The 24475-nt window shown below is 34.7% G+C and overlaps 1 protein-coding gene and 2 long non-coding RNA genes across 3 annotated transcripts in view; 1 reads left to right on the top strand and 2 right to left on the bottom strand.

Moving 5' to 3' along the window:
• The window catches only part of ALX1 (ALX homeobox 1), a 36595-nt gene extending 24359 nt beyond the window's left edge, over nucleotides 1-12236 (top strand). Inside the window, exons 3-4 of the mRNA XM_034402883.3 lie at nucleotides 2215-2343; nucleotides 11596-12236. Coding sequence (XP_034258774.1) covers nucleotides 2215-2343; nucleotides 11596-11910 — 444 coding nt within the window. The 3' untranslated portion in view covers nucleotides 11911-12236. The remainder of the gene's footprint in view (nucleotides 1-2214; nucleotides 2344-11595) is intronic.
• On the bottom strand, nucleotides 1294-2710 carry LOC148112818 (uncharacterized). The gene is made up of 2 exons (XR_015728937.1): nucleotides 2632-2710; nucleotides 1294-1419 (listed from the first exon to the last, which is right to left on the bottom strand). It is a non-coding gene; the product is annotated as an uncharacterized LOC148112818 (long non-coding RNA).
• The window catches only part of LOC117655429 (uncharacterized), a 107554-nt gene continuing 86514 nt past the window's right edge, over nucleotides 3436-24475 (bottom strand). Inside the window, exons 3-4 of the long non-coding RNA XR_004588657.3 lie at nucleotides 14067-14164; nucleotides 3436-3617 (exon numbers count right to left, since the gene is read on the bottom strand). This is a non-coding gene — a long non-coding RNA (uncharacterized LOC117655429). The remainder of the gene's footprint in view (nucleotides 3618-14066; nucleotides 14165-24475) is intronic.

Here is a 24475-nt window from a genome sequence, read left to right as displayed (position 1 = left end):
GACAGATTCAGCTTGATTAAAATGTGCAGACATGCAGGATCTTTTCTTCCAACAGTAACCCTGTACAATACTTAATAGAAATTGGCTGCACTAGTTTCTGCTGAATGTACCATCAAACATATAACATTAAAGTGACTATCAAAGTGATACTACTTGAATTAGAGGACCACGAATTAAAGTTTGGATGGCACAATTATTTATGGCATGATAAAGTTAAAGTTAATGTTGATTTTAATAATCACTTTGCTAGACATGCCATACTAAGAGTTTGGAATAAATATAAAACAAGATTCTCTACAAAGTTGCCTCTTTGGGCATCCCCCCCAGGAAACTTTTTTAAAGAAAAGAAATGGTGGCAAAGCCAGACTGCTGGACATATGGTAAAATATTATCTTTCAACTCTGGTGACCCAACACTCAAGTCAAGGGAAGAACTTGAATCAGAAGGTTATGCTGGCCATTGGTTTATATATTAACAATTGAAAGAACGATTTAAATCAGATAAAAAGATTTATGGGTTTGGTTTTGCTAAAAACAAATTGTAAATTTTACTGTGTGTAGTGATGAGCATATTATTGCTAAGATTTATAAAATGTTATTGAAATTAAATTTGGAAAGTGAACATATAAAACATTGTATGATTCAGTGGGCAAGGAATTTTGGATACAATGTGAAAATATATGGCCGAAAGGTTTAAAATTTACATTAAATTATAATTTAAAATCAAATCTTTTTAAGATGATGTATCACTGGTATTTAACACCAGATACATTATCTAGAATGCATAAAGGTATTTCAAATGAATGTTGGAAATGTAAAAGCAAAGAAGGAACTTTTTATCATTTATGTTGGACATGTGATAAAGCAGAGAAATTTTGGAGTAAGATTCATATTATAATACAAAAAAGTCTTAAAACAAAAATAAAAATAAAACCAGAGACTTTTCTTTTGGGTTTAATGAAAAAAGACTTGGAGAAAAAGTTTGGAATTTTGATCTTATATACAGTATGTTGAAGCAGCAAGACTATTGTACGTGCAAAAATGGAAGGACATTCTGATTCCCACTGTGGACGAATGGCTACAGAAGCCGATGAGTTGATAGAAATGGCTAAATTGACTGTTTTGGTTAAAGGAAAGAATATAAGTACCTTTGTTTCCACATGGAGACCGCTTCTGAAATTTGTGCCTGAAGTGGAAAAAAATGAAACTTTGATTTTGGGTTTTACCGATTAGATTGGTATGTTTTTATAGAAATGGCTAATTTATATTATTATGGAAAAACAAAAAGTTGTGGTTTGATGTTAATGCTTTATTTTACTGCAACAGAGGAAGTTGTAACTCAATATTTCTTCTTTTCTTTTTTAATGTCCTTCTTTTCTAGTTTAATGTTTAAACTAAAAGTGACTATCAAAGTTTGAATCTGAAAGAGGGAAAAGAAAAGAAAATGAAGTCAGCATTAGTAGCTAAACCAATCTTAATTTTTCTTTGGAATTAATCACTTAATGTGACAACATTACTCTTAGTATATTTTCTAATCACTAAAATACCCCTCCCTGTGCAAGATTATTATAGAAACATTCTATCTCCCATTTTGAATTTAACATTTATAGATAACCAAAAGTTTACAGATGGTAATAATGAAATAAATATATTGGGATAAATGTTCCCACTGCTATTCAGTTACAGACATTGCAAGTCAGATTATATACAAGGTCTCTATCATTCCAGATGAAAGTATCTTCTCATGATATTTCTAAGGTGTGTTAAGACATGGATTTTCTTTGAAGAATCAGAAGAAGGTATCCAATGGCTATAATCACCTTTTCTTGATAGAGTTCTACCTTAATTAAAGAAATTTCAAGCAAAACTCCTTCTAGGGCTACCACAGACAACATGTGGGGCCTGTGGTCCAGGAAGTAGTGGGTGAACTAAGAAACTCTACCTTTACATATTAAAATTTAATACACTTTTATTGACTGAAATTAACATGTAATGCAGTTCATATTACTATTTTTATCTTTTTGTCAATTAATATTTATGAAGTGGACATAATTTTTCCAAGTGCCTGGCGGATACATGCAGGACATTCAGGAGTCAGCTGCAATCCTGGGACTTAAGTAATTTATCACTGATCTATGGGCTGGCAAAACAATTAAGAGGGAGGGCAACAGAAATGGTCTTTTGGACAATCTAACAATGTTCTTATTTGACATAGGTCTGGTTCCAAAACCGAAGAGCAAAATGGAGAAAGAGAGAACGTTATGGGCAAATCCAACAAGCAAAAAGTCATTTTGCTGCCACCTATGATATATCTGTTTTACCACGGACTGATAGCTACCCCCAGGTATTAAATATTGAATATTTATTGTTTTGTTTCTTTTCTCTGGAAGACAAAAATGTATAATTCATATTTATTTATATCACACACACGCACCCCAAGTAATTGCTATACAGTAAATTCATTTTTCCTATATTATTTGAATCTAAATTGGGGATTTTGTGTGCCACATGGAATACTTGTCTGGAACTATTTCATTCTGAATGAAGAATCAAAACTCTCAATACAAGAAAACCTCTTCTGCCTCCTCTGGAACTGAGATGCAGGCAGCAGAGTTAACCAGGGAACACTTACTCAGGGAAAAGATGGCAGTTCCTTCAGTTGTGAGATGTTTCAGCACGAGAATGTCTGCTTCCCAGTAGATGTGGTCTAGCTGTGATGCATGGAAGACATTTTAAGTAGAAGTCAAGATGAAACCCATAAGCTTATAAAATCATAAAAAGTTTTGACCAAATTACAATAGATTTTGTTCTTTTAATTCAATGCAGTTGTTAATTATTAAAAGAAATCTGTCCTTGTGTAGCATGATAGGACAGTGCTTCGGGACTCTTTTTTGGCAATCTATAACCTGCTCAAACAAGAATTTTATAAAAACAGTAATGAAGCCAACCATCTGTTTTCTTTTTATTCCATTCTGTGAATTGTTAATTGTATAATTTTATTTTCCTTCAGACACATTTTGGAGAATATTTTTCGCCCCTTTGCCTTCCATAAATGTCAGGAAGCATTGTAATCAGAACAACTGAAGTGTTTACAGAGATAAATAATTAGCTGTTGGAATATTACATGAAAAGAGAGTCAGAGGAAACTTCTTTCAACTCTTTCCAAAGTCCCAAAGCTGGCTTGCTAGCAAAATGTCAGGCATTGACCTTTTGTCTGGAAATTTTACTTCTTTTTTCTGTTTTGACAAGCTGGTGGAGTCTTGTAGATGATTTAGAGTCATCTCACATATTATAAAACCAGCTGTAATTATGCTAATACAACATCTTTTCTTTGTCAATATTGTGTCCTAATAAAACTAACATAGGTGCTTTAGAATCTCCATTTCTCTGAAAGTAGGAAAAGCATGGGATGAACTTAGGGGTGGGTTCTACTTACTTTTACTACTGGTTTTCACAGCGGGGCCACGTACGTGCATGAGCGAAGCGAGCGCGCACGCGTGATCTTCTGCACAAGCATTTTGATGACATCGGGGTTGGTGGGCGGAGCCTCCTGCCGGTTTTACTACAGAACCGGTGCGAACCGGGGGCAACCCACCACTGGATGAACTTCCAAGTAAACTATTTAGAATGGAGATTTCAATGCAAAAAAGTAAAACAGTTGCTCATATTGTTTTTATCGTATCAAAGATTTACTTCTTGCCTAGCTTTGGTTAGAGATCAAATTGATTGATTTTGTAATATCTTATGTCTGTTTGCTGCAGTCTTCCTCACAATGGTGCCTACCAACTCTTTGGAGTGTATCATCTCTCATCATTGGTTATGATGATTGGAGCATATGAAAGTTATAGCATGAAACCAGTGCTTGCAATTCTGAATTAGAAAGGAGAACTAGAAAATCTGAGTGACTGTACAGATAATTCATGCATGTGTAACTCTTTTCTTCCTGTGATTTCAATAAACATATATAGTGAAATCTTCTATAGTTACATAGAGTAAAGACTATTTATGAGTCATGAGCCACTTTCAGTATTTTATTTATTTAGGCTAATAATCTACTTCATTCATGAATGACTCTAAACAGTGTACATTCCAATGGAGTAGAAATGTTAAAGCAATAAATAATACAGTACAAAAGCAAACAACTAACAATAATGTTCACTTCCATCATATTATGTAATATTATTGTTGCAACATTACAATTATAAAGGAGCATCTGCAATTTGAATGAGAAAAAAAGTCCAGATGGTACTCTGTGATTGACATATGTTTAAAAGGACAGGGCTTTGATTGTGCACCCCCACAGATGCCCCTACAATCATTTAATGATGGAGAGGGAATCTCTAAAGTTTTTCTGAAATAGCCTGGTCAGAGCTTTGAAGTGGGACTTAGTGGATAACTTCTTCAAGAGAGGCATTATTAGTGTCCTTTGGATATTAGGTGAAGTTACTTTTCTTTTTCTTTAGTTGAAATGTATTTGAATATTAGAAGCTGGGGCAAATAGATGGGGAAGAAATGGAGATAGTGACAGATTTTATTTTCCTGGACTCCAAGATCACCACAGATGGGGACTGCAGCCAAGAAATTAAAAGATGCTTGATCCTGTGGAGGAAAGCTATGGCAAATCTAGACAGCATACTAAAAAGCAGAGACATCACCCTGCCAAAAAAAGTGCGTATAGTCAAGGCTATGGTTTTCCCAGTTGCAATGTATGGGTGTGAAAGTTGGACCATAAGAAAGGCTGGGCGCCAAAGAATTAAAGCCTTTGAACTACGGTACTGGAGAAGATTCCTGCGAGTCCCCTGGACTGCAAGACGATCAAACCAGTCAGTCCTAGAGGAGATCAACCCTGACTGCTGTTTAGAAGGCCAGATCGTGAAGATGAAACTTAAATACTTTGGCCACCTAATGAGAAGGAAGGATTCACTGGAGAAAAGGCTAATGCTGGGAAAGATTGAGGGCAAAAGAAGAAGAGAACGAGGTGGCTGGATGGAGTCATTGAAGCAGTCGGCACAAGCTTAAATGGACTCCAGAGGATGGCAGAGGACAGGAAGGCCTGGAAGAACATTGTCCATGGGGTCACGATGGATCGGACATGACTTTGCAACTAACAACAACAAGCTGGGGTTGGTAGTTAGGCTGTTGGTTTGAGCTCCGAACTTGGCAATTTGATTGCAAATGTTTCATCACCATTTGAGAGACATGGTCAGTGTGTTTTGAGTTGTTTGGAGTGTTTCTTTAGTTTCATCACACCAAAGTTTTGATTTATTATTATGAATAAATCAAAAACAGCAACTTAAAAATCATTGATGTCAGTTGCTAAATTATTTAAAAATAGCTTAGATTCACTTGCTGCTTGGGTTACTAAATTTGTGTTTTAAACTCTGATTCTTGGTTCCTATAAAATTGCAGGTCAGAAGTCAAGGAAAGTGAAACTAAGTATAAAAATAATGAGCATGGTTGTTGTCCAGAAAACAGATAAAGTGGGGTTGGATGAAGAAGACAGGAAGACATAGAGGCAATGGTTGAAGTGGGGTCAGTTATGGATGTGGGGGTAATTGGGGTGATACAAGAATCTCTCCCTGGTAATGGTGACAGATAAACAATAGAATATAGCAAGGCACACAATTCCAAATTATCAGGTTCTTGCTCTGATCAAGAGTCTGTTTTTTAGCATTTTGAAAAAAACTAGGGGTAAACATGGATTTATTCACATTGAGAAAAAATTCCCTTTGTGAAAAACAATGCATGTCCTCTTTCTTTTTGTACTTTCTGGGGATCTTCACAAAGTGCAAATTTGAGGGTCTGACTTTTTTTTCTAAATCTCTGAAAGACTCACACACAGCTTTAAATGTCATCATCTTAAAATTTGGTCTTAAATGCCAAGCTATGATACTTTAAGCCTGATACCCTTCTAACTTTTTTCATTATCAGTATAAAATAGTAACCAGTTTGACTAAGTAGCATATATTGACATTCAGTGATAAATTACTGAGGTTCATTTTCAAGGTTAGGTTGTTTATAATTACTTTACAATGTTTATAATCTAGCCAATGGACATCAATTGTGAAATTATAAAACTGCAAAAAATAAAGAGAATCTACTAATTCAGTGTACAGTTGATAACTAACCATCAGAACATTACATTAGATTGGTGTGGTATTTGGACCACCCAATCTAATATAATGTTGGGCGACACAATATTGCCTATAGCTTTTTATTTTCTATAAGACTGAAGACGATTATTGTTCTTTTGGTTTAGTTTTTGATATCAGCTGGCATGATATACTTTTTCTTTCTTTAACTTTAACTTTAACTTTTATTAAATTTCTATAACGCCCTTCTTCCAAAGGACTCAGGGCGGTGTACAGCCATATTAAAACACAGTTAAATTACAAAATTTAAAATTAAAATTTAAAATTTCCTCTGTCATTTAATTTGAAGTTCTTGAAATATGTCTAGAATCTCATAGTTTGTAGGGCATCTATTACTTGTAGTTATATATTTCCTTTTACTTGTTCCTTTTCCTTTTACTTGTTCTTCAAACTTACATTGCTGCATACTGGTACGTGAGAAAATTAAACAGTCCAGAAATCACTTGGAGGACAGGGCTTGGTATTTCTATCTAGCAAATAGTGGGGGCTGCTATCTCAAAGGTGCTTTTTCAGAAGGCAGCTGGACTGTTTTATTTTCCTTGAGGAAGAAGAAGAAGAAAAAGTTTTGCTCCTCATCCAAGAAGTTTCATCAATTGAGCTTTTTGGATGAGAAGCAAATCATTTCCTCTTCTTCCTCAAGGAAAAAAAATAACTCAATCCAGTTACCTTTTGAAAAAGCACCTTTGAGACAACTATGACCTGGATGATTGAGAATCTCCATAGACAGTGAGGCTGCTAGTTAATTAAAGAATATTTGAAACTGATTAATAATCTGCATTTGCAATGGTTGTAACCAAGTGCGTTTAAATATAAATGTGAATATATATTTATTGCTTTTCTTTAAGATTGTAAAGGACATAGTCTTTAGTTTGATTTTTTTTTAAGCAGGATAACATACTAGAGCTAAAATAACTTCAAATTATGTACCTTCTGCCAGGTCCCATAGATTAAAGTTATCTTTACCTATTAATTGGCTAAAATTGTAGATGATGCACAGATGAGTTAAACTGTTAAAATCTTACAGATCCTATGCAACATACTCAGACATAAACACACACATGCACAAACACACTAAATGATACTTTGGTGATTTTATGTTAACCACAAGAGAAAAACTTAAAATGTTTGTGATGTAACAGAAACCAGAGGTGAGATCTATGTGTAGGCTTATTCAGAAACTCCCTGAATTACCTTTTATATACTGCACGGATTACAGAAAATTTAAACAAGAATAATTATATTTACATTCAAGCACTGTTTTCTTTCCCTCCCATGTACCAGAGTTTTCTCCTTATTGTAAAGTATTTTATTTATTTTGAATTCCAATACAAATTTTAGGTTTAGAATTTTGTTTTACGATACTTACACTATATAACTTGCTAAGTAATGAGTCTTCAGCATGTATTCTTTTACTTAAAGAAGTGGAACAGATAAAACTCACAGTACCATAACTTTTAAGGTTCAACTAGATTCACGAGCCAAGCAGTAAGTGTTGTGTTGTGCTTGTGTTAGCCAATTTATATTTTCTCCACTAAGAAAACTTTTCACAGTTGTTTGCCAGCTTTATAAATTCTTAAAGTCTTTGTCTGACATAAAGTTTGTGGTTAAATTTTCAGGTTTCACAGCAAATTAAAATGATAAGTGTACAATCAATTTGCAATAAAACATGGAAAACATTTGCCACTTCCTCTTAAACAATGTGTTGCAAAAGGGATTATCGGCTGTGTATCTAAAACCTTTAAACAAGAAGATAAAAACTATGACAAATTAATACAATGTAAAGAGGAATAAAGAAAAAGAAATAAAAGAAAAAGCAAAAAGTGCAAAGGAAGAAAAAAGTTGAAGAAAAATAGAAAAGAAATAAAAAAGGTATAAAGAAGTAGCAACCGATATTCTTCATTGTAGCTATAAATGCAAATATATTTTAGCCCCTCTCTCTAAAGTTACATCATAGTCCTCTACTTTCTATAATCCTATGTAATCATCAAAACTGATTATGATCAGAAGTTCACATTTTTCATTTTTATGCAAAAAGTCCATAAGAGCCAGTCATCAATAAATATTCTTTAATCAAAGGAATTGATCAAAATCTAGCAGTTTCATCAACTATTCTTCCATAGTGGAAAGTATCAAAACTTTCTATTTCTGTGCATATAATAATCTTGCAATAGTAATCATATATTGAACTAATCTCCGATGGCTTTTTTCTAACCGTGTTTAAAAGGGTTGAAATTTATATTGTGTTATCATAGGGATGTCAAACTTGTGTCGTCATGGCATTGTCACATGATGTATCATGACTTTTCCCGCAGGCCACGAGTTTGACACTCCTGTGTTATCATCTGAAAGACAATTTTTATATTAAAAAAGTATTGTTGGTACATGACACCAGAGAAATTATAGAGAATGCACTTTAAATGTATGTTGGAAATGTGAACAACATGAAGGGACATTTTATCATACTTGATAGATATATTAAAAAGGTAAAAAATGGATTCAAATACATATTTTAATACAGAGTATTTTAATTTTCAATAAAGAGTCAATATTCAATTGAAGCCAGAACATTTTCTTTTGGTGTTAATGGATAACCACTTAAGAGAAGTCATGGAAGATTATTTCAATATATGATTATTGTGGTTAGGTTAGGTTTATATTCACAGAGATAGAAAGATTTTATACTATTCACTATGGAGGGATGGTTGGTGAAGTTGACTTATTTTGCTGAAATAGATAATTTGACTTCTTTGATTTGAATAAGACATAGGCTTGTTTTTGTCATGGAAATCAGCCATGAATTCAGTGTTTGTCCATTTCCCATGTGTTTTTAACATCCTTTTAATGTTCTTTGGGAGTTCAGATACACACCTTGATAAAATGTTAGATCAAATGGCAAATGGTAAAGCCAAAGTCCATTAGATGTTAAAAAAGTTTGGATGGCACTCTAAGTTAAAATTTACTACCTATGCTAAAGCAAAAAGGAACTTAGTTATTTAGTTTGTTAGCCACTTGTGTGGAAATTGGTTTGCATGGTTTAATTAGAACTGGCTGTTACAAGCAAGATTCTTGCTTTTTTTTTCTGTGCCAGTTTTTTGGAAAAGCTAACCCAATTTTGGATTATACTGATATTAATAATTATTTGTTTAATGAAAGTCTAAGATAATTATTAACATAACGGTTGCCATGTGGAATGTTATATATTTATTTTGAACAAAATTAAATTGAAACCTAATCGTGGCCACATGTTGTGTCTTCCTCCATCCACCCCCCAAAAGGATGAAGGGTTAGACTTTTCTAGAATTTTTGAGCTATTTGGAACCATAACTTTATTAATTTAATTACTGTAAATAATATCAATGTTCTAAAATATATTAACAGCAGAAATGTTTGTGGTTCTGCTTTGATTTAAATATGTCCAGCAAATAAGCACACACAATTGGTAGTATTTGACCTTTGGGGATGTGTCGACAGATATGAGTTGGTCTGGGATGGGAATGCTTGTTTGTGTGACATCCATGGGGCAAGCGGGGCAGCATACCTACAGCCACATGAATATAATCCTAAATGTGGCCCAACCATGGGGGTTAGTAAGTTGTTTCGTGAGATGATATGGTGATCTCTTAGCAACCATAAAAGTGGTCCTTACTAGACATAAGGAATGCCAGTATGACTTCTCTGACATTCCAGAAGTGCTCCATTGGATGTTGGAACATCTGTACAAGAGGATTTTTGAGAAATGGAATATATGGAAAGAGGGAAGGATGCTAAGAATCATGTGAGTAAGGAGCACTTTGTATTCTCATTCTTGCCATTCAAATGTTGCTATGAATCAATCAGAAAAGAGAACAGAAATATACGTCAGACATCAGCAAATGTACAACCACATGTACAATCACTTTTGTATCCCTTGCTGGGATTTTCTATTTATTCCTATAGTTCCTGTGCATATACAGTTTTATATGTGCAGAAGACATTCTCAAAGAAGAATGCAATCCTATTTCCAGTTTATTCATTTAGTCACCAAGAATTTGATAGGGAAGATTAGGATAACAAAAATTGACTTTTCCTCAGTTACTCTGGCTCCAGCTTGCAATTGTTTGAAAATATCTCCATAAACAAAGGTTTCTAAGCATGGCACTATTTCCTCACCACAGCTGAAATGAATCTGTCCTTTTGTTGTCAGACAATAGTAGTTGATATTCTGATTCTTTCTTTGGTCCAAATCCAAGGTCAGAGGACAGGGTTAAATTCTCCCTACATATTGATGTTTAGTTTTATAGATTGCTTCCATTTCTGCAGTGATTTTCAGAGTAGTTGTACATGTTTGCTGCTGTATACAAAGCTAATTTCAAACTAAGGAATGAACCTACAGCTGTGCACAAACATCTCCTGCAAATCTTTTACACTTTCCATGGGCAGAAGAATTAAGTGATCATTGACTGCATTTCTCCAGGGAGAGAAGAAATTTTCCAAAAGATTTTTTTGAGAGTGACACTTATCGTATCCAAATAGTAACTGTTGGCTTTCAAGCCATTATGTAGATCCAGATCTGTTTGGAGTATATGGCAGTCATTCTTAATAGGATAGGGGGAAAAAAAAACCTCTCAAATTTATGCCATCTTCCAGTGGCTAAAAAAAATTCAGAAGGCATCACTGAGCTATACTATCAATAGGAAATAAATATATCAATAGTTGTGAACAGTTATGAATGAAAATGAAAGTTTTCAAAATGAATGAAAGTTCTAAATACATTAGATACAACTTTATTTTCAAGGTTGAAATGAAATGCAGAGATATCCTTCTTTTTCATTAAATATATAAGTTTCATTATTGTACAAGTCAGACTTATAAACCAGAGTTGCCCAGAAAATATTCCATTATATGCATGCATTTCTGCAGGAGAATCATCATGTTGGTATCAGTCTTCCTGCAAAAATGGAGCACAAAGTTGCTCATGACATTGACTCAGAGTTTCTGTTAAAATTCTACCTCAATTTATTGTAAAGGGACTGTAAGCAAGATATTGATTTCCTCAGAAAAGACAGGCCCTAATCTTAGGGGCAATAAAACAAGTGCTTCTACATTCCATGAATGACTATCAAGTATTTCATCAAACTTATTAGCATTACATTCATTGTCGAATTTTACTTTGGGGAAGATGGTTATGACCAAACATGGCCAAAGCTATTTTCTAGCCGAAGACAAGTCAACAAATGATACCCAGTTCCCTAATGAAAGACAGAATATCCAACATTAGCTTTGTTACTTTGTCAACTCCTTCAGAAAATTACAGTTCTCATTTGAATTTCTATTTTTCATTTGCATAAACTTAATATTATCCTATTGCCAGCTGTATTGACAATAGATTCAATGAAAAATGAAACTAGAGGAAGAAAAAGATGTTTGAAATATACATTTAATCTTCTCTTGTTTATATGTTCCAGATTCAGAATAATTTGTGGGCAGGAAATGCAGCTAGCAGTTCGGTGACTTCCTGCATGCTTCCACGGGATACTTCCTCTTGTATGACCCCTTATTCCCATTCTCCTCGGACAGATTCTGGGTACTCTGGATTTTCAAATCATCAGAGCCAGTTCAGCCATGTTCCCCTTAATAACTTCTTTACTGACTCTTTACTTTCTGGAACTAATGGACATGCATTTGAAACAAAGCCAGAATTTGAACGGAGGTCTTCCAGTATTGCAGTTTTACGAATGAAAGCCAAGGAACATACTGCTAATATTTCCTGGGCTATGTAATATAACAGAATCTCTTTCCATTTCAAGGTCAGACATTAAAAAAAGAGCTCTTCTCCTCCTCCACCACCATTCTTGTTTCTATAATTAAAGGACTCAACAATAAGCTGCTGTGTGAAGAATTGCTAGGGGTCAGGATGTACAAAGAAGCCTGCTTAAATAAATACCCAATATGCTATTTAGCATTTAAGCATCAATGTATATGAATGGAACCACCACACGCCAATCTCCAAAAGCCCTCTTAAAATAGCCAAATATGTTTTGTTGTGCCAGTTGATGAAATATAATTGTAAAATCTGCAAAAAAATAATAAACCTATTAAACAAGTATGTGTGCTGCATATTGTTTGATGCCAGTGCAATGTCAAGGTAGATGGCTTATTTATAAGCAGGGCTGATACAGAAAAATGCATTTGTTACAACAAATGTTTAGAAAGGTTTTCTTTCTAAAGGAAACCTTTTAATAAGTGGTGTGTTGAATGAAAAGTTTTTTCCCCTTTCTGTTTAACAAACAGAAGTTGTGCATTTATTCATTTGATAATGCATCCTTCTTAAAAATTATTTCCCATGAACATGATGAGTTTTTCTGGAACTTTGGAAGCTGTCTGCTTTACAATGTATGCAATTTCAAGCATATAGTACCACTAAGCACCACTAAGCACCACCAGGGCAATTTCTTACTGTTTCTTCAAATTTGCCATCTTGCTCTTTCAGGTGAGCTAATTCTCTAAACTCCTTAACAGCTACAACTTACACTGTCAATTCTTTATTTGCTATAAAAAAGTCTACATTTGCTGCATGATATTAAGAATGTTTGTGCACCACAACAGGTAAATAAAGATAGATCTGCATGAAATGCTTCATATAAAATATATCTACATATAAAGGATATCAAACTTCATGTGTAGATATAATTTTGCATATGAACATAAAATATGAAGCAAAATGTTTCAATGAGAGGAATCTTGTATTTGGCTGTCTTACCAGGTGGCCATGCTTTCTTTTAAGATGTCCAGGTTGCTTCCTCTATCTAACAGCAAGGGCCCATAGAGGCACAAACTATGACCTGCAAACTGTTTTTTATATGGCTCATCTTCGTGATGCTGCTTTTGTTTCACCTCCACTAAACAGATTAGGTATTTGCTTATTTGGAGGCCTTAATATGATCTACAATCAATCTCCTTGATTTTGATGATGCCTCGCTTAAGTGCCAGAATCTTCCTAGCGCTTATTAGCCATGTTGGTTACTGCAGGCAGCCTTCCACGACCAGTTGGTCTGATTTGAGAAGAGATGGGAAATTGGCTTCCAAAGAGGCAGCTATACTCATGATGCCTGATCAGGGCTTCCCAAAGTCCTTTCCAAATCAGGAGCCTTAGGCACATAAATTTACTGATCTTTTGAAAGAATATTGCCTCAGTCTGTTTGTTTCGTTTCAAAAATATGGTTTCAGTGGACATTTGGAAGAACCCTAGACCTGGGCTTAAAAAGCAGGACTCTCTTGACAGAATGCTAGTCTTTTGTGCTTCACAAAAGGCTGATTTAAAACCTAGAAATAAGGTTGGTTCTGTCAGGCGGGTGTTGCTGGTTCTGTCACCATTGATTGGTTTACATGTTTTTGACTGCTTCTGCTAAAAAGGGAAGTACGGTGTGACTCTAATTTCTTATTATTATTCCGGGGGTGGGGGTGTTGTCACCAATTTATATCAGTTTGCTATTCAGGGGTTCCTTTCAGAAGCTGTTGAGCATGGGGACTTGCTATCATGCTCTTGCTGTGGTAGATGCAAATAAAGCACACTCATCAGTTACTGCCTCCTGCTTCACCCTGCTCTGCTCCTCCATCTGTGGCCTGTCAGCCAGGCTATTTTTAGACACAGGTTTAGAGCTCTTTCAGAGGAATTTCCGAGCCTGTATTTTTTTTTTTTTTTAAAGAAAACAGGCTTGTGCTGAGACATTGACCAGTTGACAGGTCACAGGCACAGAATACCTCTGATCTTTTTTTCTGGGCAAATTGGCATGGTGCTGAATGTACCACTCCAAGTCTCTATCTCCACTTGTCCCAGTTAAGTTAGGAAGAGCAATTGGCTGTGGTTTCCTGCTAGCATATAATGTCTAGTAGGAGAGAAACAAAGTCAAAGGGATGCATCAGTTGCTTTACTTACCTGGTCCACATTCAAATTTTAAGGCAGAAACTGCTGCAGCTGCTGTTGATGCTGGATACATCTCAGGCAAATTTTATGCTGGCGTACTTTTCTACCTGCTGAGGAATAATGGATAGCATTTTAACACAGCTGTCTTAGCCTTCACACTTAAATCATTTGGCTGTTGAATTCCTCCTGCCACTCCTTGCAGTCCTCCCAATAAATTTTATTTTTGAATATATTTTTAGATTGTGAATAGAAGACTCTATTTAAGTTACAAAAAATATACCCAGACAAAGTTACGATTAACATAGTGAAAAAAATGGTATAGCTTCATTGAGAGAGCATCTCAGTAATGATAAAGGGGAGACATCCACAGGAAAAAAGGAAGTGTTAGAGGTACGACAAATAGGTGCAGAAGTGAAATTACATATTTGCTGGCTTTGCTATTTAAGTGTGAAGACTAGATTGAGCAAAAAAAGAAAGAAAAAGAATTAGATGTTTTTTAATACTGGAATTGCATTCTTCTCTGTTGGTCCAAGTTACTGATTAAATTTATCAAATATTATTACTGATATGTTTATATTGAGCATCTTGTGAGTAATGAGGAATTAGGAAGTGGTAGTATCTATGGCAAACTTATCTACAACAGATTTTTTTCTTAATAGGTCTCCTAAATGAACCTGTACTTCAACATTTAAAAGGTACAATGGATTTTTAAAAGATATAATTGAATCTAGGTTCTGCTAATTTTAATCGTTATAGGAAGATGAACATACATTTTTTCTATAGTTATTTAATGACAATCAGGAGACATTGATAGTCTAAAATGATCTGCGCATTCATAAGAAGTTTGAAGAGAGTTGTGTAAAGCATTATAATAATTGAGTTTTATGTTTCAATATAATATTTACTAGCAATCAAAACCAGACATTTTTATTATAACAATCTATTCACTTGTAATATGTTAATGACAGATGAAAAGTACGGTACATTTTGAAATAAAATTATAACTTATTTTGGTAACGGTAATATGAAAATGAAAAGTCCAAATGGACCTAGCCACAAATGGTTTTTTTTGACAATTTTTCTGTTAATAGTGTAGACCAGGGGTGTAAAACTCGCGGCCTGCAGGCCACATGGGTCACGTGCTGGCCATGCCCATTCCCCGTTTAGCAAAAGGGGAAAAAGTTATGATATATCATGTGATGTTTACGTGATGCCACAAGTTTGACACCCCTGGTGTAGACAGAAAAATTGCTCTGATTTTCTTATAGAAAGAAGAAATTTTCCAAGTATTTCTCAACAGTAGGATACCTCTATTAAAACACCAATAGTATCAATCTAAAAAAGGGAGAAAAAAGGAGTTCCCTAGACATCACTTATTTGCATTATGTGGATGATTATGTAATGAAATATGAGATATTCATACATATTCCTTGGCTACCATTTGTAAATATTTTTAAAAAATCTTATTATCTTATTTAATTTTCTAAAAATATGACAATTAGTAGGAAAATAAATATACAAGAGAATATCTTTCTGACACTACGCATAAATCTGACAAACATACTTACAAATATGCTGGTAAAGGATTTATCTTTAAGCAACATGGGTTGATCTTAAGTACAATAGCCGTTAATAGCTATTCTGCAATTGTGGGACATGTTTTTTAAAGAAAATTTAGAAAAAGATTTCCTATACCCTTTTTCAATGGGATCTTAAAAACAATAAATAAGCAGGTTCTCTTAAAATTTTAATACACTTTCAAAAAATATTTAATGGATATTTATTTTGTTGTCAAGGATTATGTCTGTCCTGTTACTGGGTTAAGATTATAAATTAGGAGAAAGACAAAAATGAAATGATTAAATGATTAATTAATTTCTGTTTCCTACTTTCCTACCTTTGCCAACTATTACTCATTTCCAACTCTTTCCTCTCCTTTACACATTTATAACACTTCTAATTCAGTTTTGGTGGTTCCCTCATTTTTAAAGCTTCTGGATTTTATAGTGCGCATAAAACACTATGAATACTCTCAGTATCTGTAGAAGTTGTGTTTTTTTCCCATCCACAATACATGTCCGTAGTAACTGAGTAAATATTTGATTTCTCCCCATTCACATTGTAAAGAGACATGTTCCTTCTCTCTCTTGTATTGAATCTAAATTCAAGGTAGTTTTTTTATGTATGCTTCTCCTCACAAAGAGTTTTGCAGGTCACAACCAGTGGTGTATTAACAATTAAGCAGACTAAGCATGTGCTTAGGGCACCAGGCCCAAAGGGGGCACCACAAAGTTGAAAAAGAAAAAAAACCCAATGAAGATTGGTTCTTCATTGAAAGGAGGGGACACCAAGATTTGTCAGTGCTTAGGGCACCAGTGAGCCTTAATCCGCCACTGGTCACAACCCATGAAAGCAAGTGAAGGGCAGAGGAGTTTCATCCACTCTTCTATTCCCTGCAGCCTCCTGTACTATATCCAGACTATTGTTGTATGGGGCGGGGGGGGAGGGGGGAGGGAGGGAGTCTCTGTGAGTAAAATTCTGCTCAAAGGCTCTCTCAGTCCAGTTCATCATTTACTATTAACTAACCCTTGACTATATATTTCATGCTTGGGAGCCATTCTTCAATACTAAAGGCATCTTGATGAAGAGACTCAAAACTCTCAGGACACCCTTTTTCTTCTGCATCCTAAGGCAAGGTAAGAAAATGCAGGCAATGTTGCCAATTCCAGACTTTGACTAAGCTGAAAAATGAATTTACAAAGTTGGAAGAAGAGCTATAATAGTTCAAACTTGAGTTGAACTTTCAAACTGACTGCAGTCCATCTTAGTCAAGGTTTGTCTGTGTGGTATGTTGAGTTGCAGATGATTCAAGGCAAAACTCCCTCTGGCTTTTCATCAGGAGCAAGACAAAACTGCTGCTCCTTTACAGGATGTCAGTGCCTCTGTTATATGAAGGAATTAAATTGTCAGCAAACATTCTGAAACTTCTGGTAGGAGAGAAAAAAAATAAGGCATGTGTGTGTTGGGATGAAGGGAGGGAAGAGGGAAGAGGGAGGGGGCATTGAAGCAAAATACTTTACATCTGGTGAATTGCTATCTGCTTTGATTTACTTCTCCTCCCTTTCCCCTGTCACATTCCGGACTCCTTCTGATGAACGAAATATTCGCTTCTTTGAAAGAAACATTCTCCCAAGTTCAGAAAGGCAAATACTTAATTGAAATAAAGGAATACTTGAGATTGGGCCTTGAGTAGAACAGGATACAGGCCAGCCTTTGCTCATTCTTGCTTTTTTTCTCACAACCTCTGAACTTCAGACAGGAAGGGAAGACAATCTCTTTGCAGAACGAAAGTCTAGGCAATAAAATTACAAGAGGACAAGAGGAGATGCTGCATCAAAGACTGCGGACTACCACATTATGGTACAGTAGTTCCTTCTACTATTAATATATTGTCAACCAAGCATTGGGTCTTTAAATTCCAATTGGCATACTTTCTACTAAGTCAGCACATATAGGCACATTGACTTTACCTATAAGTTTATTTAGAAAAATTGATATGGCGCCCAGCGCTTTTTAGTTCTAAGTGGCTTGCAAAAATACAGTAAAAACAGTCATAAAAACAACATTAAAAGCATGTCAAGTATAAAACATAAAGCTAAAATAATAACAAAATTAATTTTTTAAAGATAGATTTGTTTCAACTCCAATGACACTTAATTCATAAAGATGAATTGCAATACTTGAGGGCTTTTGAAAACAGATTATCAACAAGGTTTACTCTCCCTCCTCCTCCCAATATACAGGAATCTATTTCACAATATCTCCTTGCCAAATTCAAGTATGAACCAAGATTGGAAAGGATAAAAACAATCCATTTCATCTCAGAACTTCTGATGCAAAACCATTACTTCTTTAACCGATTGCCAAACGTGGACATAGGTTTAATGAACGGGGTCCAAAGTTGAGCAAAACTTTCAGTTTTGCATAACTTCTTTTAAGGTCCTAGAAAAGATTGCCTGGGAAAAAAAATGTGTGTGAATTCTATTCTTTGGTAGGAAGAAATTCTTAGGGATCCTTGTAAGCCAAATGGTAAAACCACATCAAATGTGCAAATATGGATGCAAACAAAGCCAAAAGCCTTATCTACTTCCTCAAGAGAAAAGTAATATATCTGATACAAACAAATATTATTAAATGAGTTGTTACGTAAACTAGGTATGGTACTTCCCATACCAAAGTGACAGAAACCCCACATAAGCTTAAAATGTTTTGTCTGCAAATATCTGTCTAAACTATTTGCAGTGGAGCTCAGTGATAAGAAAATCTGGCTAGAATTATAACAGGCTAAATCATCTTCCACACAACCCTCAAAAACTCTTTTGGATGGTTTTCCTGAATGCAGTCAATGCAGCCAATGAGGATACACATTATTTCTCCCTGATTGCCATGACATATCTCATAATGATGCCTTTACTGTCTTTGGATATGGTTCAAACTGACTGTTTTCACTTCTGGAAACTCTTGGTAAGCAGCACAGTGACTTCAACATGGGGTTAACCTGAACTGGTGAGATTGCTCTGCCATCCAACTGTTATTGGTATTGCATTCTAGATTGCAATTTCCAAATTATCTCCAAAAGCTACCCCAAGTAGACTGCATTGCGGTAGTGATCAAAGCATACGTTATCGTTGCCAGAGAAACTTAACCACAACAAGCACAGGAACCAGAGACTTTTTAGCAAGAGTTGTGAAGACAGCCCTGCCTCATGAACCAGATCTTTTGGGAGGAAATGTATCCCCAAATAATATATTTGTCAGGGTCAGCATTAGCACAATGTTTATTGCAAAATTCTGATCATAGTAGGATATAATATGAACTTATTTCAACCTTTAACAGCTTCTGGATACTGATTCAGACTTTCCATAACCCTTGTAGTTTGGCCTGGAATGAGAATGTATAATTGTACATTGATATCTCATCCCAAACCCCAGCATATTATTAGTTTATCCAACAACTTCATAATGATGTTAAATAACAGGATAGAACTCTGAAACATTCCTGTACTGGAACATCCGAGAATGTGAATGCTCCCTTCAGCTGGTAATGGCAACTGGCAGATTTCTCTGTCTTCCTCCTGTGATTATTTATGAGTGTGTGTGTATGTGTGCATATATCCATACATTTACAGCTTAAACTTGTTGGTGCTTTTACTACAATCTGAGGACACACCTTTCTCCAACTCAGACTGAAGTCCTTTCCTCACTTCCGCAGATCAGCTAGATATGGCACTTTGAATCTATTTGATTTATTACATACTTTTACATCTTATTCTTTAACTCAAGGGAGCTTCCAATTCCTTTGAGGAAATGTAATTCAAAATTAGTATAACTAACCAATATCATCACCACATACTGGTAAGAGCAGCAAGAAGGTTGCAGGGCAGAAATGCAGGCCGAAGCACTTCACTTACATCTTTAGGGCCACAGTTAAAAATGTAGTGAAAAATATTGACTAGATTATATTAGCACCTAAAAATAATAAAATTCAATATAGCTAATTTGATTATTCAATCTCATGCCTATAATTATTCTTCTGTCACATTAAGGTTGATCACAACTTTTAAATGTGGGGGGACATGTGGGGTTCTTGGGGTTCAAATCCTGCAAATCTATTCTACAATATAGTTGATTTGTTTATTACATTTATTTGTTGCCTTTCCCCCATCCCCCTTCCCAAATCCCCCTATTTCAATAAGCAACCCCATGGGGCAACTGATATTGAAAAATGACAACTGACCAAAAGTCAATCATTAAGTATCATGTTTGAGTGGGGGATGCCATATTAAATCTAGAAGAAGAGTTACATATACTGAGTCATTATCATGACTACCCCCTTCCCCCCTGATACATGCAGTAGCTATTGAAATAAAACCTTTTGTTTTCAACTTCTAATGAATGCATAGATAGATTTTCTCCATGATCGCCTATCCTTACATATCCTTAACCAAGTTTTTTAAGTCTTCCACTGAACCCACCCACTTTGTAGCTGGTTGTCCCCTTATTCTCTTTCTTTCTACTTTTCTCAACTTTACACCCTTTTCCAGAGAGCTGGGGATATTTTGGGGATGTGTTAAACATATGCAAACTTATGAAACAAAGTGATGACTTATGTATGCTGATAACTGAGCACAAGCATTGACAATTTTTGGTCACTCGCAGAAATTTAGAACTCAACATCCATGTACACTTCACAATATAATAAAAAATTCTATTGAATAAGATAATCATTTCCAAGTAAGTAAATATCAGAAAAGTCATTTCCACCTAAAAATAATGGACAATAATTTCTAAACTTTAAAGAAGGCCTTATGAATGTTGTAGTACATATATACATATACTGTGTACTATATATAAATATAATATAATATATATATATATATATATATATATATATATATATATATATATATATATATATATATATATATAAAACAAAAACAGATAAAAATGGGGAACTTGTTTTATTGAAGGATATTTGTTGGGAGAAGCTCACTCTTTAGAGGGAAATTTGTTTTTCTAAAAATAGAATAAACTTCACTTCAATAAAATTCACTATACTGCAAATCTAAAGAAAATCTCCATGCTCATGGTGCAGATCTTAAATGTTAGAATGGCTCTTGTCTGAATTAAAATAATCAAGCTTGAAGCATATTTGCTCATTTCTAAGATATACTATCACTACCATGTTCAACACAATGAGATATTCTTTCTTGCCTATAGCTGGTTAAAAATTACAAAAACCTATAGAGCTATCTCAAAACATCTTGCTTGGGTAGAAATTGGCTAAGTTATATTAATTCTCATTCATGTTCTTGAAACAATTAGCCCAAGATCATAAACAATAAGGATAGTGCTTTGATGAATCAGTGATTGCAGTGAACCTTATCTATGTCCATTGACTTGAAGAACTGAACATATGGTCAGAGAAGTGCAGTATAATAGAGAATTCTAGGGAAGAATATTGTTGAGAAGCACACAAATTGTTTTAGGTGGTGGATTTGCATTGAAAATAATTCATCCTAATTCACTGCAGTAGTATATATATATGTTGTGCAATTTATAGATTACATTGCCTTCAGAAATTTCTATGATGTTTCTTCTTCAAAACCAAGCAATGAACTTTTCAGTCACAGAATTCGCCTCAGAATGATGCATATAGAGAGCAAAATAAGGAATTTCCTTATCTTCTATTGATGTATGCTTTTATTCCTACTGAAGAGGAAGGGAAGGGAAGGGAAGGGAAGGGAAGGGAAGGGAAGGGAAGGGAAGGAAAGGAAAGGAAAGGAAAGGAAAGGAAAGGAAAGGAAAGGAAAGGAAAGGAAAGGAAAGGAAAGGAAATTTGGTTGAAGCTTTAGAATGGTTTAGGGCTGGAGGAATGAGGGAATAAATGAGCAGTCAGAATCATTTATGGAACCCTTAAAACTGACTTGGAAAAAATATCCAAATACTGGTTTTTTTTAAAGAGCAAGGTCTCCAATAACTTCTTAAGTGATGTGATTCAATTTTGAGGACTATATCTATATTTAATTATTATATGATTAATATGTAATATTTCAGGTCCCATTTATATACTGGAAGTTGTTCAAATGTAAGCTTATAAATATTTACCATGGGCAGAGAAATGTGCTTCTTAAATCGATATTCCAGCTGGGAACTTGAAAGTTATGTTCTTTCTAAAGAATTACGATTTAGTCAATCACTTTCTTCATGAAGAAATCCTGGAACTCTTTTTTCTTTTAAAACAGTTAAAAATAATTTTAAAAATTACCTACTGATAATGCACTTTAAATGAGTTTTTATACAATTATTCATGAGGAAAAATGTATTGTCCTTGCTTGCCATTTTAAATTCAATATTGGAATTCTTTTTGAAATCATTTGCTAACTGCCATCTTATTTCTTCCAAAAGCATGTCTACAATTACTTTGGAAAAGGTGGGGGATGAAAAAAAGCCCTTCAAGATTAGTAGAAGATAAAATTACTTTTTTAAAAAAATAGTAAAGTAAAATGTCAGAATTTAGTAATGATTATGTTTTCATATTACAAGGGAGTAAATGATTATTATGAAGTGGTGCTACTGAACTATAAATCCAAATATTTCTATGAATTCGTTGGTGAGAATTTTCTCCTGCATTGAGGGAAATTAGAAGAATAAATACAAGCATTTTCCAAATTAAGTAGCAAAACTCTTCTTGAAAGTGTTTTTCATTTTTTTTTGAAAATTTCCACAGAATCTTGTTCAAAGTATATTTTCAGATAATTTTTATCAATACTATTAACAGGAGAGCAAGATTTCTTTCCCAATGCTTCTAGTGTTTTAAAGCCAGAATATCCTCTGGTCATTCCCAGAAAATGTTACTTATTGTTAGTATTATTTACGATGATGAAGTACAAAGCAATCTTGATAAGCTCTAAACAGCAAAATTCCTACCAATAGACAGCAGTAGTGGAGACTTTGCAGCCAATCAACCATTGTGTAAAATTACTTCATCTGAGGGGAAGAGGGTGTAGATGCAAATTTCCTGCCATTTCTAACTAATTGGAAAGACTGTGTTTAAATTAAACTTTCCCTCAGTATGTTTATGGTGGAAATTATTCTGGTTACATACTGCAGGCATACCCTGATGCAGTTAGACAAGCAGGTATTCACGATCTTGCTGGAGCAGAAGCGTGATGAGATGCAGACACCGCTTTAAAGTTGTCATGCCTCTGCACACAGCTCCATAGCTGCAATGAATGAAAGTCTATCAAGGCAGCTTTCCACATGATGAATGGGGAACCAGATAACCCATGTCAGTTTGAAGCCATTAGATTGCAGAGTTATGTTAGATTAGTCTTTATGACCTTAAAGAGTCATAAGACAAGAATCACATTTTTTGAATCAAATCACTGATACAATATGTGCTTGTTCATTGATCTGGGAACTTTGATATTGAAAGTGGCCTCATTCAGGAATGGAGAATTTTTATGTGGTTGAAGACTTTGGAAGATTCTGAGGGACATGGTGAGCAAATTGTGTAAAACAACAGGGCTTCTTTTTTCTGTTTTTCTTGGGGAAGACTTCCTTTGTTTTATTCTGCTACGTGGAATATATTCTTGGTTTTACAGCTCTATTTTTGTGTTTCACTTGCTTCAAAATGCCTTTGAAGCAAGGGAAATGATTATGGCCAGGAGAGCTCCAGGGACTGCAGAAAAAAAGGCTAAGAAGTTCCTGGCTGTCCAAGCCTGTTCCAAACCTCAAAACGGTCAAGTCTTAAATGCAGAATCATAGGGTGATCATTTACCATGCAATTACTGAAGGGTTATTTCATGTGAATAGTTGCTTGTGTGAATCAGGTCACAAGGTGCTTACATGCTCATTTTCTGTCAATTGCTAGTCTGCCTGTCATCTCAGATAGGAATGCAATAATGATCCTTCTTATAATGGACTCTGGACTCTGTTTCAAAGTGCTTGTTACCAGGACATTGAATATATGAAAGATGTTTTAAGCTATAGCAAAGCCCACTGGAAAATGTTTTGCCCAAAGTTGACAGTTAATATAATGTATAATCCCATTGATACAGGACTCTTCTGCTTTTTCAGGATGAGGATGATGATAAATCACACTATTATTGTGTAATCCTGTTTAGATCTATTTAAATATAAGATATTTAGATAAGTGTGTATAAATTTCAGTCTGAAATAAAACCTTGTTTGTCCTATTTCAAATATAAATCCTACCATTTCATTGGGTCTTACTTCCAGATAAATACTGAAAACATTGCATCCTTGATTTCCCCCCCCTCCCATTATGGTGCCTGTATAGTGTTATGGTTTAGATGTTCAACTAGGATCCAGGTGACTCAGATTCAAGTCCAAGCTTAGCCAGAGATGGTCCCTGAGTAACTTTGGGCCAATCAGCATCTCTCATCCTGATCTACCTCACAGGCAGTTGCTAAGAGAAAATGGGAAAAGGGAACAACATTGATTCATTTATTCAAAATCTTTTCATTTCTGTGAACGAGGATAGGCAACTTATTTCCCAAAGCCAATGTGGAGTCTTTGTAAAACCTAGTTTTGGTTTTCAAAGCACTCCTGAACAGGTTGCCAAAATTTAGCAATCAAATGGCTAAATTTTAGTAGCATATTTTTTTATGTTTGTTTTACAGAAATAAATGGAATTGCATTTTTTTAAAAATACAGTAAAAAAAAGAGAGGATTTCATGTTTTTTCACTGGAATAAATAACACAATTTCATCAATTTTGCAGTGCTAGCTTTTGCAGGATATCTATTTAAATGGTGGTGATTGACTTGTAAAAATATGATTTTTTTCTCCATTCTTTTGATGCTAGTGTTAATAGAATTAAAATTGTCTGTAAATC

The sequence above is a fragment of the Pantherophis guttatus genome, chromosome 7, assembly GCF_059756535.1.
Source record: "Pantherophis guttatus breed Tessera chromosome 7, ASM5975653v1, whole genome shotgun sequence".
NCBI classification, from domain to species: Eukaryota; Metazoa; Chordata; class Lepidosauria; order Squamata; family Colubridae; genus Pantherophis; species Pantherophis guttatus.
The sequence above is the reverse complement of the archived record's forward strand: the minus strand, read 5'-3'. Positions and strand labels throughout refer to the sequence as shown.